Source organism: Paralichthys olivaceus, chromosome 23 (assembly GCF_024713975.1).
Source record: "Paralichthys olivaceus isolate ysfri-2021 chromosome 23, ASM2471397v2, whole genome shotgun sequence".
NCBI lineage: Eukaryota > Metazoa > Chordata > Actinopteri > Pleuronectiformes > Paralichthyidae > Paralichthys > Paralichthys olivaceus.
In genome coordinates, this window is record NC_091115.1 from 13,590,588 (window position 1) to 13,608,904 (window position 18,317).

The 18,317-nt window shown below is 41.8% G+C and overlaps 1 protein-coding gene across 2 annotated transcripts in view; it reads left to right on the plus strand.

The window, feature by feature from the left end:
* The window catches only part of LOC109637516 (sushi domain-containing protein 3), a 29,843-nt gene that overhangs the window by 1,899 nt on the left and 9,627 nt on the right, over positions 1-18,317 (plus strand). The window contains exons 2-3 of one of the 2 annotated variants that reach the window (XM_020099935.2): positions 11,769-11,960; positions 12,409-12,968. In XM_020099935.2, the coding sequence (XP_019955494.2) occupies positions 12,656-12,968 (313 nt within the window). In that variant the 5' untranslated portion in view covers positions 11,769-11,960; positions 12,409-12,655. The remainder of the gene's footprint in view (positions 1-11,768; positions 11,961-12,408; positions 12,969-18,317) is intronic. The other variant, XM_020099934.2, reaches the window with a different exon arrangement.

Genomic DNA, 18,317 nt, shown 5'->3' on the forward strand with positions numbered 1-18,317 from the left:
CCATTGTGTAATGAGGATTAATTCCTCACTTCTCCTCAAGTAGACAAAAAGCCGGGCTGCCTGCTAAAAGCAAGGAGACGTTTACAGGGATTATCCCTTCAATCTGCTGTAATGTGTAAACATGGATAAGAGGAAATGAGATTTACTGAAATTATACGTGAGTCAAGGAAATGTACTACTTATTGCTAAAGTATGAAAATAATTGAATGCACAAGTCACACAAATATGTGGATACATGGCTATAACTTACAGGATGTCAGTCCAAAAGTTAAATCTACACGTGTGTGTGTGTGTGTGTGTGTGTGTGTGTGTGTGTGTGTGTGTGTGTGTGTGTGTGTGTGTCTATTCTTCTTGTGTAACCTAATCTCTTGTTAGTTAATTCTCTCTAAACCTCTTCAAAACCTCTAAAAACTTTTTCAATGGTTTCACACTTCTCATAAGTGGTTCTCTCTCTCTCTCCCTCTCTCTCTGTACTTGTACTTATATATTTGTGAGGACCATTTTGAGCATAGACCTTACGGAGTGAGGACGGTATTGCAAATTGAGGACACTTTGGCCCATCCTCACTTTTTTAAAGGCTTGTTTCAGGGTTGTGTGTGTGTGTATGATAGAGAGAGAGAGAGAGAGAGAGAGAGAGAACTTTCTTCTACCTGTGGTCACACCCAGTGTTTGCCTTCACTCTGACTGACAGCTGCCTCCAGAGCGTCTCATTGGGTGAAATGACTGATTCCACCATTCAACAGGTCTATAGTCGTTCTCTAGCTCCTCCCTCTAGTTTTAAGTGGATTTGATTTGCTGCATAGAAAACATCAAACCTGAACCTCCATGAAGGATACTGTCATAGACCCTGAGGAGGAGCTGTCCAGCCAACTGTGGTGCTGAACCCCATGGTGCTGAACACCATGGTGCTGAACACCGTGGTGCTGGTCCCTGTGGTGCTGAACACCATGGTGCTGGACCCTGTGGTGCTGGTCCCTGTGGTGCTGGACCCTGTGGTGCTGGTCCCTGTGGTGCTGGTCCCTGTGGTGCTGGACCCTGTGGTGCTGGTCCCTGTGGTGCTGGACCCAGTTTACCAGCAGCAGCTTATTTCCCTTGTCTCATTAGTTCACCTCATACACTTTTCTTGGATACAGGTTTGCCAAGCATGTGCATTTTAGAAAAAGTTCAAATTAGTTTCTTATGCTACTTTTACTAACAAAGGTAATGACGCAGGTGTTGATTTGTATTAGATGATAGTGTGTTTAATGTTTGAATATGTTTGAACATTATAACAGTGATATCCATCCATTATCTATACCGCTTATCTTTTGAGGCCACTGGGGGGCATGAAGCCAATCCCAGCGAAGAGGCGGGGTACATCCTGGACAGGTTCCCAGTGTATTGCAGGGCGGATGTACAGAGACAAACATTCACCCTCACATTTAAACCAACGGACAATCTCAAATGATAGTAACATATTTATGCAATCATGAACCAAAATCATCTTTAATTCAGAGACAAGTCTTCTAATTAAATGTCCCAGAAGAGCCAGTTGGTGTTCAAGTGTTTTTAAAATAAACATAGACAGAGACTTGACACTATATATAATAATAGAATATAATATAATTTATTATAATATAATTAAATTAATAGGTAATTAAATAATGAGTCACAGTGCAGGGGGAATGAAGGTTAAATTGCAGTAACATCTAGCAACCCCAAGATGGCTCTTTATCCCTCCCAAGGAAGTTAAAGTTGAGACAGTGTTGTTTCTTTTAGCTTCAGAGAACAGAAACAGGATTGTAAAGTCAATTCTGTCATTATGTTGATAAATTATTTGGTCTTAGAAACTTTAAATATAAGCAGGTTTGTACATTAATTATCGATATTGTTCATAAGTTTATTTATTTCACCAAGGGTCCAGGTCAGACATGTTTTTTATCATCTGTGAGCATTTTAATGTCGGCTCTTCCAGCACTCTGTTGGTTGTTGATGGAGGAGAGGGAGCCATCCTCTGTGGATTAGAGCTTAGTGAAAGATCTAAAATGTAAATAGAACCGTGGTGCCAGATTGCAGTAAACTCTAACCTCAGATTAGGAATCAGATCCAAAATGCAGAATCCCACCCACACACAAGCACACTTTAGATTGTGACTCAAATCTAAATCCGTTTCAGTCCGATGCTTTACAGCACTTCAACCTTCTAAATCAGAATCAAGAATACAGTTTGGATTCATCCATTTTTGTTTCTAACATGTTTTGTTCCAGTTCTTGCCATTTTTCTTGTTAAGTGTTGGTGTTGTCTTTTATTTTGTGCTTATTTTTTAAATATTTAATTATTTTTTAATTACTTATTATTTAGTTTTATTAAAAAAAACATCAATCGATAAATCGATTCCTTTTTTTTCTAACGAAACTAATAACACAAGCTGTGACACAAAACCCTCTCTGCACATTTACAGTGTGTACTCTGCAGTCATCGAGCTGTTGTCCTCTCACCGACCTTTCTGGAACAACACCAGCTCATCACTGTCTTAGTGGTTATTGAGTGGAAGATCAGACAAGCTACAGGGGTCCCAGTCTCGCCGAGTGTTGCTGCACGTTCCTGTGTTTATCAGTCTGCCTGCTTCTTATTTCTAATCTGCCTCTGCTGCTCGCCTCCCAAATTAACATCAGAGCTGCGGGGAGTCACCCAAAGCTCAGAGTACAGACTTACAACCAGCTCAGTGTGTCTGTGTTGACAGTCGAAGAGTAACTGACGTGTGTGTGTAAAACCCTGATTACACTTCAAACTTTTGTTTTCCCTGCTTTCACTTTCTTTCTTTTTTGTATTTTGTTCATGTATCATCACTTGCACGGTTGTGATGGCCCGGTTTCCCCACAGAGATCGATAACTTCATCTAATCTAATCTTTCATGCTTATTTCCAAAATAAAGAGGTATTCTGAGGCTACACTCAAATTCTCATAATCTTTTTTTGCTTAAAAATCTGCCATCATCTACAAAAAAAGACAATAGTAAGTGTTTCCATCAAACTGCTTAAAGTTGCTCAAAAACGCCACAAGGACAAGCAAGCAGTGATTCCTGATGGAGGATTATTCTCCAGCTGGTCCAAGGATTTGAACCAGTAGCCCTCCACTCCTGGTCCGACCTACCTGCCCTTCAAATCCCCCTTGTCTCCTTTGACCCCTGCTCCTCTTCTCTGGGGTCAGATGGGGTTTTTCTCAGCAGGAATCACAAGGTGCCACAAGTGCTTTATGAGAAACACACTTTTACATTAGAGAGAGAGAGAGAGAGAGAGATTTGTTGTTCCTTAAGATAAGGAGGTAAAGTAAAGGTAAAAGGCATGAAGGTAGTGCAAGTAGTCAGTTAAAAAATACTATACTTAAGTGAGTAGCGAATAAAAATGTACTCAAGACCAAAACGTATGTGGGGACAGGGGGGTGGGGGTGGAGGAGGAGGAACCAGGTTATGAAGGGCTTTGAAGGTGAGCATTAGGATCTTAGAATCTTTGTTGGACGAGGAGGGATGTGACGGGGTCTGAGGATGGTGGTGCAGGTGATGATCCTACAGCAGCAGAGGTTAAATGAAACACACTCATTAAGTATTTAATGAGTCCAATCAGTTCCGATCCTTCAGTCTGCAGTCCCCCGCTGTGCTGAGAGTTGTTTACTGTCAGTGATGATGTTGTGGTGGCGGTAAACGCAGAGTTATATGCACTGCAGATGTTCTGAAATAAATTGGTGGACTTATACTGAGAGGAAACGTGTGTAGAGGAGAGAGGTGTGAGAAAAAACAAAGAATAAGTATAGAATATGAAATCATTTATGAAGCCTGGCTCCAGAAAGACGTTTATATTAGTTTTGTAACAATGTTTGAAGCTTAAAACTAAAGATCACATAAGACAACTAACATACAAGTGTTTATAAGTAACTGATTGGGACAGAAGCCTTTGGTGACTTATCAGTCCAGGATCTAGTAGCTCTCAACAGCTGGAAACAGCTGGTTCCTCATCATGCCGTGTCAAAATGATTCAACCAAATGGATGTAGCGGCTCCAGGGTCAGGAATTTCACTCTGCAGAGCACCAGGCCTGTAATTTTGTAGGCAAACCCAATTTGTTGATGTAACGGTAACTAGTTACAAAATGTGGCCACAGTGTTCATCAGGGAAGAAAGTTATCAAAGTTACAAAATACATAAACTTGGGACTGACCAAGTATTGTAATTGAATAGTCAGTAGAAATACAGCAATATCACAGGACACACCAGATGTTTCAAATGATTAACTTTAGTTTCAAGCAGCAAGCATTTCACACACATATTTACTGACATTTAACATAAGCTACAACAATGTGAATAAAAAGTTTTAAATTAAAATGTTCACCCCAGTGTGACCATAAAGTAGAGCAGTAATAGTAACCAGTGACTACATATCTCCAGTAAACCTGTGGCAGAGCAGTAACTCATTGCTTTCTACCATCTCAGTAACGACATCTTTGTTGAATGCCATAAGAATCTCCAGGAAATGCCCCCGTGCTTCTGATGTGCAGTCCACCATTGCTGACTGATCACCTGTTAAGAGTCCCACCTTCTGTTTTCACTACAAAGCCCCGTGTGAACCATTCTCTCTAACGTCTGCCTCTTTAGACAATAAACTTTCCACTGCTAGTTGCTAACTTTTTGCTTTAGTTGCTAACCAAGCCATTAGTTTGAAAGGGTTTGGGTTAAAACATAAAGTAACAAAACAAATCTATGAGCCAAAAGACACTAAAACATTCAGAGACCAGAAGAAAGGTGCAGAACTGGATAGGAACACATAATGCTGTTTTTTTGAGTCAAATGTTATACAAAAAAACCAAAAATGAATCTAATGAAATAAATGTTTAAGCTCACTGAAACAAATAAACACTTTAAAAAAATATATCAAAATTATGGTGAGATTTGGACGACCAGTGGAATGCAAATATTCTGATCAGCAGATGTTTAACTTCTTTTCTCCGTAAGTTTTCATGAGGTCACGTTTTCTGTTCACGATCATAACATCTGGAACAACAAAGATGAATAATTTGTGATGACTATCTCAGTTTGGGATTTCCACCTCCAGCTATTCGTCCAGATAAAGCTATTATGTTACGTTCACTCATTGATGACACAGTTGGATGTTTGTTGCATTTGCATGGACAGCTTTAAGCTTATCAAGGACTTGGTGTATATAACCAAAGTGTCGGTGGAATAAACTGAGCAGGGGCTTTCCAGGCACTTCAGTGAATCCTCTTTCAAAAAACCCAGGGTCCAATCAGAGCCGCCTTTGGCTCAGCCCACCCTCATTATAGTCTGATTTCTCACAAGAATTTCTCCAGATCTCAGTCATCTGAGCTGCTGCCACAGATTAGCTGAACCCCGGTGAGCAGCGCTGTCTTGTCCTTTGTTAACCTCTCGTTAGAGGAAAGTCCCTCGCTCCTGTGTGACCCTGTGCTCTCATACTTAGCTCTGCTTATCGGCTTTATACGCTGCAATGCCACAGATGCATATGTAGATCAGTGTAAATATACAATCTCATGCACAGGGTGAATATGCACAGGGCATGAACACACACAAATATGTGTGCATGAATACAGAAAAAGAGCAAGACAGACAAAATGTGCAAAGTGTGTGTGCGTGTGTGCGTGTGTGCGTGTGTGTGTGTGTGCGTGTGTGTGTGTGTGCGTGTGTGTGCGTGCACCAGTGTGTTGTGTTTTTCTATTATATAACAGTATTTAATGCGCTCTAAGATGTCGCATTATAGGGATTAGGCTGATAGTGACAAAGGCTCTTCAGTGTTTGTGCGTGTGTGTGTGTGTGTGTGTGTGTACAGTGACAGACAGACGTCTAATACTCTTCATTCTAAATACACTGCACATGCAGCTTTATTTCTCATTGGAATACAGAAGGAGCCTGTGTTTGCTCTGTGTGGCTGAGGAGGAAACATATTTATATATATATATATCCAAACACTGAGCTGCCGTGTTCAAGCAGCTGCACGAGTGAAGCCGTACAAACGATTATCAACTATGTTTGCTTTGGCCTAATTTAAAGGCTTCGTCCTTGAAGCTGCAGTCAAAATGAATATATGAACAATGAGTCAAATGACTGTGTAATGTTGTTATTTTACAGGTCTGTTACATCTTGCATTTTGCATGTTTAGTTAACCTGCTATCCTCACAAGGTTGACTATGCAGAAATGAAGCCCACATATACTGGACAAGTAAAGACATGTCACGTTTAACACTTTTACATGTATACATGAAATTGTTCTCTGCATTTAACCCATCCAGTTGGCACCTGGATGAAACACACATTGACAGATGCCATGTACACACATATGCTGGGGCGGTGGGCTGCTGTTGCCAGTGCCCGGGGGGTGGATGTTGGGGGGGCGGTGCCTTGCTCAAGGGCACCTCGGTCGTGGTGAGCGGGAGTGGGGATCGAGCAGCCAACACCATCGTTATTGGGCGACCTGCTCTACCGCTGAGCCACGGCCGCCCCATAGGCTGCCATCTTGAATACATTTGAATACACAACATAGTGATCACCCCATTTTTATAGCATCAACAAAAAGAAACTCTTTGACAGACACCAGTGTGATTAGAACTACCATAACTGACAAAATAAAAATAATTTGAATTTAAGAACCTGTAGAATAACTTTGGCCCATGATTTAATAGTTTTGGTTCATTCAAGCAATGATAAACCTACAGGGGGTTACCGGCCCAGCTCCAAACAGCAGTCAGACAAGTGTTTGTAATGAGCTGAACACAGTGGAGCGGTGAGCTGCTGTTAGTGGAGAACAAAACTGAGCTAGAGAGTAAACATGGAACTTTCATTTGTTACCTGACCTGGGACTCAACTCCACATGAATACAGATGTTGCTTTCTATCTGTTAACTGACTTCAACTGTGAGCATCGGTGTCACGTGACAGTTGGACAAAGAACTGAGAGGGATGTGCACAGATTTCATCCACAACTGCCCGGCTACTTCTTTAATCCCCGTAATCCTTCTCACGAGTGCTGGCCACACGACTGGATACAACTCATGCTAGTATAACACAGACAGCTGGAACAGTTTCACACTTCTGTCTTCAAAGTGTGAAACTGTTCTAAACGTATGTCAGCACCACCTTCTCCCCATGTCTGATGTCCAACTCTCTCTGCTCCTGTAGATTTAGGTCCACATCCACCATGGTAGCCCACAATGCAAACTGCAGAGTAGAGGCTGATAGTGTGCTCAGCTAAGTTCTCAGTTGTTTGCACCCATTATAGCCTATAGTGTGTTTTATAATTTAAGTAGCAATGATTTATTGATGATAGAAATGCAGCTGATATAGCATATTAAAGACACCATGTATTATTGATTCTGCTGTGTGTGTGTAAGCCACTGATTGTCACTCTCTGACTGCGGTCAAACCTGAATTATAGCAGATGGGACAATAAAATAAAAAATTATAAATAAAATACTCATACAAGAGACACAGTGAAAACAGCTAGTCCAAGCACTGGACATCATTAGAGACAGAGTAGTGAGGTTATTGTTATATGTAATTATCTCATATCTCAAATAAGATTCTCCCTGACACCACTAAAAGCCAGGTTTAAATTTTTGTGACCCCAATTGACTCAATGCTTACTGTCTATATACATACTGTTTAAAATCCCATGTGACTCCATAACACCGTGTCACATCACCATCACAACAACAGCCGCAGCACCCTCGTGGCTGTTATGGCTTTTACATAATAAAACACATGTGCAGTCACAGTGTCAAACTAGTGCACAAATGAAAATAATTTAAAAAAAGAAGAACAAAAACATGAAATATCACTTAAAGCAGAATAAGAGCAGAAGGAAATGTGTCTCAACATCCATGTTTTATGGTGCTTTTCAAAATATAAGGAACATTTTGGCATTTTAGGGGGAAAATGCTTTTGTCTGCGTCGTTGTGAGAGTTGGATGAGAAGAACCACACGTGCTCGTGTCCGAGGGAGCCTGGCTCTAATGAACCAACCAAAATGTTCCGTACACTGGAATGTGTAGTTTTTCCACGTCCGATTTTGTTGCAGTGAAACAAGTTAGAGGAGTTAAACAAAGGTTTCCTGTCTTTATGCTATGTTACATTATTCTGTGCATTGCTATCCTGCACTGCACTACGCTGCTCGCTCTAGCTTTATTTTTTACCATGTATTGGTCATCTTATTAACTCAGCAAGACATTAACATGCATTTGCTGAAAAGTTAAATTAGTTCCTTGTCAGATCGCTTGAGATGTGAGATTTGTATAGGTCATGAAACCAGCCATGTAAGCAGACATGGGACAAAATAAAAGACAAAGAATGCCTTAAATAATGTTTTTCAACATTTACACAGCAGCATTAGTATTCATTTAGATTCATGTTTGTGCTTAATATAATTCTAATATTCACGCTTCTTTAATCTCTTAAACCAGTCTGACAATATCCAGATGTTTTGTTGCTAAACATTCCAGTTGTGATGCTGAGCAACTAATTAAAAACTTTGTGTCTCCACCTGAAATGATGGACTGCTGCAAGGTGGAGCTGTGGCCTCGACAAACAATCTGAAAAAACTCTTTAGATTTAACAGTTTCTGCAGAGGTGTGTGTGTCCGTCACGAAACCTCCACATTGCACATTAAATACTGATCAGCGCAGCTTTAGGGTAAAAGTTTACATTTTGAGGACCGAGTGCTAACTCATCACTCTTCCTGTGCCAATTTTTCCTGGGATCATTTCCCAGAATCAGCTAAACCCTGACGTCTGGAAGTAGCTTTCTCAGTCACAGCCACATTTTCTGATTCGCTCTGATAGGATGGGTGTATTTTTACTATAGAAACCTTGCCGAGTGCAGCTACATTTTGATGTCTTAAAATAAAATCTTGGATCAGTCCTTTGAAGCCTTTCCCGTGTCCACTTTGGCAAAGCTGTGGCTGTAAATAATGTAGTTTGCAGCCACAGAGCCCACCGCGTCCCCATTTAGAGGCCCAACATTCAATAAATCGAAGTTTTATACACTCATCTAAAAGTGTCTTTCGGTCTTTCTTTCCCAATTCCTCGCTGTCTTTCCCTCCGTCTCAGATCGATTCCCTGCTGCTCTCCTGTAATCGCTCACTCTGCTCCTCTCTCTCACTATTCAGTCGTTCTCTAACTCTACCTCTTTTCCTTTCTCTCCCCATTTCTCTCTCCTATTTCTGGTCCCAGATGCATCAATTATTCATGACTCTGCATGGACTTTTTCTTGAAAACAGGGCTATCAACAAGAGCTGCCCGGGTCATCATGTTACCCCTGAGCATCCACCTGTGACATATACAGTCCCACATGAGGATACATGCATGCATACACACACACACACACACACAAACACACACACACACACACACACACACACACACACACACACACACACACACACACACACACACACACAGCTGCAACACAAATGTTATTCAATGTCTGTCTGTGAATCAAGAACTAGAAAACGATGTGCACAAAAACACGCGACTTCGACAGGATTTAAAGATGCAACTCTATCCTAAATGTACAGTCCGAGGCGTTACCATTGCACCACAAAGCAGTTTGAGTTTAACTGCAGACGCTGGAAGTCAGTGAGAGATGGGGGTGCTGAGAGAAACATGAGACATGACTTCACTATGTATTGGTAACTTGTAAATGTATTTATACAGAGCTGTTCTAGTCATGATCACTCCAAGCTGTTTAAACTACAGATGTACCATTTACCCATTCACACGTTCCTACAGTGCATCTATGTGCAGCACTCTCTCTGTCACACACTGTTAGCACAGCCATCTTGAGCAATTTTGGGTTCAGTATCTTATGCAAGGACACTTTAGAATAGGATCGAACTGCTGACCTTCTGGCTTGTGGACGACTTGCTGTACCTCCTGTCTACGGTGGCCGAGAGAGTTCAACTCACTGCAAATTAAGAAAACGTGATGAGCCTGGCTGTAGTTCAATGCTTTTTGAAGTTCCATCACCACTGACGAGTAGCGGACTTCAGTTACTTCATAAAGCATTGTGAAGCCAGGTTCATCACTTATATGGGTCCCCTAGAAAAACATTTCCGAGGTTGTTTTAACTATTTGCGATGCGTTTCTGGATTTGCATGTGTTGTTACTCTTTGCAGCGTTCGTGTCATCAAATTGATGAAGCTGTTTTCTTAATTGTGTGTTGAATGTGTTGAACTCTCTCGGCCAACGTCGCACGTAACCTCTGCATCAGGGAAGCTACACAGGAAATGCACAGGATGTTCCACGACAAATTTAGATATTGCAAAAAATGATAAATAATAAGCTTTGCTATCACTAGGATTCTTCTCTCAAAATGTTTCCATGGAAAATTAAATGAAATCAACATTTTTATAAACTTTTTGCCTTGCAGTTACAACCCCTCAACAAGGGGGGTGCTGCTTCCCCCCTGAGCACCCCTACCTCCAGCATGTAGAACAATTACTACTTTGTAAAAATGTAAGATGCAGGTGATGCATTCGACTGGAGAGTATTGAGCAAGGCACATAAGCGAAAATGTGAAATGAAGGGGTAGTAGCGTTGTGCTTTAATTTTATTCTCGGCCGGTGTTGTTGGCCCTGCAGAGCGGGTGCCCATCCTGTGAGCTCATTTTGCACAGCGAGGGTACAAGGGTTGAAAATATTTACAGAAAATCAGCTCAGCCCTGTGGCTGGACGCTTGGCTCGTTTCCCTGACAGCACTGACCACAGCACAAATCTGTGGCCCGGATAGAGCTTCACGAGGCTGCAAAAACATGCAGGGATAGGTATTTTAAACAGAGCGTTTTAGGGGATAACACACATTTATTTTCACATTGAATGTGAAAACAAGCATAATGTGATGACTCTGCAAACGCTGGTTATTTCTGTGCTGTGGTGTTTCATTACACCGGTAAAAAAGGGTCCACAAGGTAAAACATGAGCGGGGATAATATCAGATATACAGGATTCTTGGCTGGAATAAAAGCAAATTGTTTCGTTCTGACTTGAAATGAACTTTTGGTCTGTGTATTCAGAGTGTACAACAGATACAGGCTCCAGAGAATAAACCTGTCATGGAGAGTTGACCTCAACTTCTTATCCTTCTCTCAGCATGTTAAACTGAGCCTGAGACCCACAGCCCTGCAGAGAGAAAGCCTGGATTTATACTTCAGCGTGTAGGTGAACAACACAGAGGGTTGAATACATTTACATAGTGGCTTCTAGATAGATTCTTTTATTGTTATATGTTGATATTTGTTTTGGCCTCCATTTAGAAGCAACCTCCCAACAGGAGCCGCATAATCAACCAATCAACTTCCTTAACATGCAGGTCCACAGTTGAGATTTGCCCTTGAGATCATGAGGCAGCAGACCATTAGAGCCCAGTAGCTGCCGGCAGCAGGTTCCTTTACCTTCCGGAAACTTAAACCAAGTTTACACCGAAATAACATTGTATGCAGATTATTTAAAAACTGTGATTCACTCAGTCAGTAGACGAGTTTGCCAGTTTAGAGCTTCAGGAAGGTGTCGCACTTCCATCACACACCATGTGAAATATATCATGATATTTATCAACTGACATGACAATTTCATCCTGATATAAGATAAAAAATATGATATCATCCAGTTACACTTCAGTGTGTATTGTAGCCACCATACTATAGTAGTGCAGTTTTTTAAAGGTGTGTGACACGTATACAGCTATATCATAAAAATATGTTTTCTGTCCTCCGTCCAGGTCGCATGTCCTCGCTGTTCCGACACTTTCTGCCTGGAAGACGTTCCAGGAGGTGGGTGCTTGTCCGACGTCTAACAATGTCCACTCAGACCACACAGTGACATGTTAGCACAGCGGCAGCATATTCAGCTGGTTTGACTGAAACAGCAGCTCCATTCTGCCACTTCTGATTTCCTCGGGAGTTCAGTTCAGGTGACCACAATCTTTCCAAACCTCCTCGGTGCCTTATAGCTGTTATCTCAAGTGTGTGACCTCCCATGAGGCAGTGGTTCAATAGTAAATATCGATCAATGGGAGTGAGGCCTTCGACTGTCTATACGAAGCACTGAAACACGGGCCGAGAGGGGCAGTGAGGGGGAAAGGGCTGCGACCAGGAATATCAGGACTTAAGGCTGCATGAGTTACAGCTCAGCACAGCTCAGCGAATGAGTTAGTGTTATGCAAGAGCTCAGTCAGCCCAGCTGGGGATCAGAGAGAGGGGGGGGGAGAGAGAGAGCAGGGAGAGCACGAGCGAGGAGGAGGCTCAACAGCAAGTGAGCAGAGAGCGAGCAGATTACAGCTGGATCCACCACATTTATACGCACACATGCACATGTGAGCACACACATGCACGCTCCCTCACTTCATCTCTGTCTCTCAGCATCATGAGCAGTAACGCCAGGGGGGGGTTCCTCTCTCCACCGAGGGAGTGAGGAGGAAGAGAAGGACAGAAGAGGAGGACAGGTGAGAAGGAGAAAGAAGAGTGAGGAGGAGGGACAAGAAGAAGAAGAAGAAGAAAAAGGGAGCCGCAAACTTTCCCCTCAAGGATATTTCCCTTCTTATTTTGACAATGAGGCTGTGAATTCCTCTTCGTCTCACAGAACGCCTCTTCTTCATTATCTGACCCCATGGCTCCCAAAGTGGGTCCCACCGGTCAGAGCCACCTCTGGATGCTGCTGGGGCCCCTGCTCTGTGCACTGGTCCTGGCTGAGGGCACCGTGCTCAGCACAGAGGACCCGCAGGCCACCGGTGCCATGTCGCTGCCGGAGAACTGGACCGGCACGACTGTCCAGCTGCAGCCGGACCTGCAGACTGAAGCCGAGACGCAGACAGCAGCACAGACGGAGGCACAGACGGAGGCACAGACGGAGGCAAAGACGGAGGCAACGACAGAGGCTGTGACAGAGATGCAGACTCAGAGCATCACCAGCAACTACACAGGTTAGTGTATCTGTCAATCACCAACTTATTTTTCCTTTTTTTACTGTACACACAAAGTTGTAACGCTGCAAGAAATCATTTGTGCCATAACATCGAGAATTTACAGATTTTGATCCAGGGCGACAAACAACTATTCATCAAAGATTCAGGCGACTATTTTATTGAAAAATCAAGAAATTGCGTGAAAAATGTTCATCACCATCGATCATCGTGGTCAATGGTCCAAAACTGAAAAATATTTAGTTTTACCACAAAGACCTTAAATACAACCAATATTTGAAAAGCTGAAAACCAGCGACATCATGGGTTTAATTAAATTAATTAAAAAAATACATTTTCCTTTATTTCTAAATAGTTTTTAAAAAACAATTTATCATTTATTGGTTCAACTAACTGACTAATAGCACAGTCTGTATAGATTAATGAATCTATTAAGGGCTCATGTCAAATTAATTGACTCTTGGGTCTAAGCTTTTATCTTTCTAACCAAGCTTTTCCTTTGAATTTCCTCATTTCACATAAAACAAAATGCTTCTTTAACTCCACACGACACACGCAGACCATTGGACCCGAAATAAAACTTCACGCTGACTTCCAGTGAGTCGGTGAAATCAAGATTTGCTAGATATTAAAATATTTGAACTACATTTTCGCATTACTACGTCTTCTTAAAAGCATAAAAACCAGAGCAATTGCAGTAAATTAAATAAGACAAATTGTAAGAAGTCGTGATAAGTATCTGTTGTGCCAAAGTATGTTTCCCCTCAGCTTAACCTGAACCCGACCTTAACCTCAAGCTTCTCATGCGAACCTCAGCCTTGACCTCACCTTCACACCCAAACCTAACTATAACTCGATCTCAAGAAGTTTGTCACAAGACTGGGATTTCAGACGTATTGGCAAAACTTTAAAGCCGCTAAGAAGCCTTGAGTTGCACCGATATCACATAGCAACCAAAACATATCTTATCACGTCACTGAAAGTGTTTTCATGGGCTCATTCAAGGGTGTTTTGCCATTTTTCTTGCTTGAGCACCCATTCAAGAAACACACTCCCCCCTTCCATTCTGTTTGGAATTCACACACCATGAGAATGTAGTGATTTAAAGGGACACAGTCTGATTTTGTAAACATCTGTATCTGTCTGGCTGCTGTAATCTACAGCACGTGAGTGTTTGTGCACGGATCCACTCTGTTTTTTTTTGGACTGGTTTTACTTCTTCAAAAGGGTTTGAGTCTTAGTTTTAGTGTTGGGGTTTTAGTGGTTGAGGATTTTAAGTCGGATTAAGAGCTTTGCAATGACTTTTGTCAGTACGTTTAAAGTATAAAAGCAACAAATAGTTTCTGTGTTTGCAAAATCACGTATAATTGTATAATTAATGTTTTTTCGGTGCTAGTCTGGTAATGCAGAAGTGAATGCACACAAGTGCGTGTAAGTGTGCGTATGGCTGTGTGTATATGTGTGTGTGTCTGTGCGTGGTGGCAGGTGAAACACTTTGTTATGTCCAGTCCGGAGCTTCTAGGCCTGAAGAGAAAGCTGCAGCACTGCTCGCATGACTTCACCTCCACTGACGCATGAGCTGCCTTTCTCTTCTCCTCCGTTCCCTCTGTCCATTTTCTCTCTCTCTCTTTCTCTTCTCCTCTCTGTCTATACGTCGCTCTCTCACTTCTCTGTGTTTATTTTCGTCAGCCTCTATCTCATCTCTCTCTTTTGTCACTAATTGCTTTTTCCCCCCCGTCACTTTGTGTCTACACACTTTTTCTCTTCCTTTTTCTTCTCTCTCTGTCTGTCACTTCTCGTTTCTTCCTTTATCTCCTTCCACTGTTTCTCTCTCTTTTTTCACCACTTCTCACTCACAGAGCACATATCCTCACGTGCATGCATAAATAGCCTATAGCAGGGGACAAAATGCTGGCCTCACGTGCCTCCCTCACACACACACAACCACACACACACACACACACACACACACACGCACACACACACACACACACACAATCAGAAATGCATTCGGCCCAAACGACAACAATCTTCTTAAAGGTTTAGGGAATAAACAACACAGTTCTTGTTTCATAAGGGCAGCTGTGAGTCTGACAGGGCAGGAATAAGCACCTTATATTTTAATAACACACACACACACACACACACAAACACACACACACACAGGTGATCAGCTGGCTTGCCACATCGCCCCGCATGCATGAATTACGCCAGTTTTTATGAGAGAGCTTTCACAATTTCCAAAAATCCCGGAGGTGTGATTAACATCAACTTTCCCAAAAGCAAAATGTGTGTGTGTGTGTGTGTGTGTGTGTGTGTGTGACATGAACTATTTATTTCCAGATGCATGAACAGATAAACTCTGCGCTGGGTTTATTTTTTTCCCACCATATTTTAGGCCTGTTGGACTCTTTCTTTCCTTCAGGTCTGGATTACAGCAGCAGCACTGTGTTTGTGTATCGGACGTGTTAGTTTCAGCTTCTGAACAGTCTCAGTTGAAATTTATGGGACAGAAAAATCTAAATAAATTCAGTTAAGTATAGAAGGCTTTTGTGCGTGCTGAGCTTCTGGACAGGGAAGATTTATAAAGCAGACAAGTTAAAGCCAGTGAATGAAGACAGGTTTGTTACATAAGTGGTTTCTAACCTATTTTTCTGTAATCGGCCTGAACCCCTTTGTCAGCATCACCTGTCAAGTTCAAATGTGTCGTCATTAACTATTTAAAAGTGGATATTGTTACAATATTTTGTTCAAACAACTGAAATGTCCATATTAGATTGGTTTGGTTGAGTTTTCATTTAGCTTACTATCAGTGCAGGGCCAAGACTTCATTACGTACTTATTTTCAGCTTTAACAAGAGCAACATCCACATTTCTTTATAACAACTTACTTTTTTATTTCCTTTTTTAATCCTTTTTAACTAACTCTTATTTATAACTATTGCATCACTTTATCACTTTGATTAAAAGTATTTTTCCAGTAGGCTTCTTCTTTTCACTATTTCACCATGTTTAGCAAACTGTTCCATCCTCCACTGGCCAACTATTTCATCTCTTTATTGATTACTTGCAGCTAGTGTCTAATTATGTTAGCGGCCTATTCAGACAGTAAATTCATTGGGCCTATTGTTACCTTTTACCCAACACCTGTTTTCAAATCGATAAAACCGGTGAAGGCTTGGACCCTCGGAGCGCTTCAGACTGTCAATACGAGCCTTGATTTATTATGCAGCTCATCCGGGGATTCTGTGCTGCGGATCGTTCCTGGAAATAATGTGATCAGAGTTCTGCTATTGATTCATTCATTTTCAGGAGCTCCTCGTTTGACCTCAGGCTGGATTTACACACACTTGTAACTCTTCAAACTCTCTCTGTAGGTCTGAAAGTTTGTTCATCAGTGGATAACGGTTAGCCTGTTAATGGGATAGTTCACCCATGCTGATGCTGGGGTGGGTGAAGTGTTTGAGTCCACAAATCACTTTAGGAGTTTCATTGGTAAACAGTGATGCAGCCAAAACCAATAAAACTGAAGTAGATCTTCAAACATAAAATGCCTCCTTGCTGCTCCTGTGGTGACATCCAAGTGTCTGCAAGCCTTGACATTACACTAACAAGTGTTTGGACTCAAACACTTCACCATTGGCTTCGTGGTGAGTAGATAATGAGTGAAATTTCATTTTTGGGTGAACTATACCTTTAAGATGCTGGAGAGCAGTTATTTCAGCTTTAGCAAATCCATTAACACAGTAGCACGACCTATTAACCTCGACAGGGTGTGTGAGAGTTAATGTTAGTGTTAATCTCTAAATGAGGCCTACGTATATCAGTTACTTAGCAGGTAGTCTGCCTTTTAATCTAACCAAACAAGAGTTTACAGTCGAATCCTGTTTATAGATGTGTTTTTTTTTCCCTGTACTACCTTATCTTTTTACTCTTTTGTCCACAAACACTTACTCTGTAAACTTCTCACTCTGGACAGGTTCATTTTACCTGAGGCAAAGGGGCCGTTATGTTCCTGCCAAAAGAAAATACAGGAGAATAAAGAAAGTACAACAGTGCACATGGTCAACAACTAAACTCAAAGTCCTTGTTGTTCCCAGCGGCCCCTGAACTCATTCTACTTCTAGAATCAAAACAAATACCGATGTTCAGCTTGAGATACAGCATCTACTTCTTGATGACAATAAGCAGCTTATTCTTCACACTGAGTCTCTCTGGATAAGATCCTCAGTGGAAAGCCCGAAACGTAAATGTATAACGTTACAATGCCAGTAATCTGATTAACTGACAAGCAAAGCCAATTACCTTTGTCTATTCCCGGCTATTTTGAGTGCAAGAAATCCTGTTAATGGCATGCTAACACACAGGAATACAGATGCACATGTTGGCAGAAGCAGGTGGAGTTCAGTGTATTTTGAGGTCAGTTTGTTTTCATTGGAGTCATTGGAGGAAATCTATACCTTCATCTATCATTCCTCATACGAGCAGGAGGCAGTATGATAATATTCTAATATATAGAAGAAGGAGTTTTAGTCATTTGAAGCTCTAAACTTCAGATGAAATATCTATGTTTTAGTAAACACTGATGGCCCAGAAGAGGAGGTTCCGTGGGGATGCCACATTCACACATGCAAAGCCAAGAGTTTTTCTGTCCACGACACGCTATCGTCACCCCTGAGCCCTGCGGACTTGGTGAGCTTCAGACAAAGAGTTGCCTCTGTCTCCTGCCTGTCAATCCAATATGGCTGCTGGCAGTGACTCAACTTCATTATTACCTTCCCACGGCTTAAAGCTAGCACCACAAACTTGAACAAAGACCCAGAGGGAGAGGCTGAAATGAGCCGTCTCTCTGCTCTGGTGGTTAAAGCAGGGTGGCAACAGCTAAAGGGCAAAAGGAATGAAAGTAACGAGGCTGCAGAGGATAAACACACCTCTAAAAAGTCATCGAGATGGTTTGTTGGTGCATTTTTTCATGCAAAACAACAAACTAAGCATTAATAGTACTGGTGCAGTGCCTGTCTGAAATGGACTCTGGCCTGTGGTGATGCTGGTTGTAGCTTTTGTTTTGGAATTGTAATAGACCTCAATGAATCAAAATGTATTTGTATAATTTGTTTATTCATAAATCACACTCTGCCTCATAGGGCTCAACAAGGTGTGACGTCCTCTGTCCTCAACCCTCTGCAAGAGTGAGGAAAACAACCAGCAGAACCATATTAACATGGGGAACAAACACAGGAACCTCAGAGAGAGCCATATGTGAGGAATCCCTCTTGCAGGAAGAACAGATGCAACAGATGCCGCTAGTAGCAGAGCACGTCAACAAAATAACAACATTTAAAACATTGA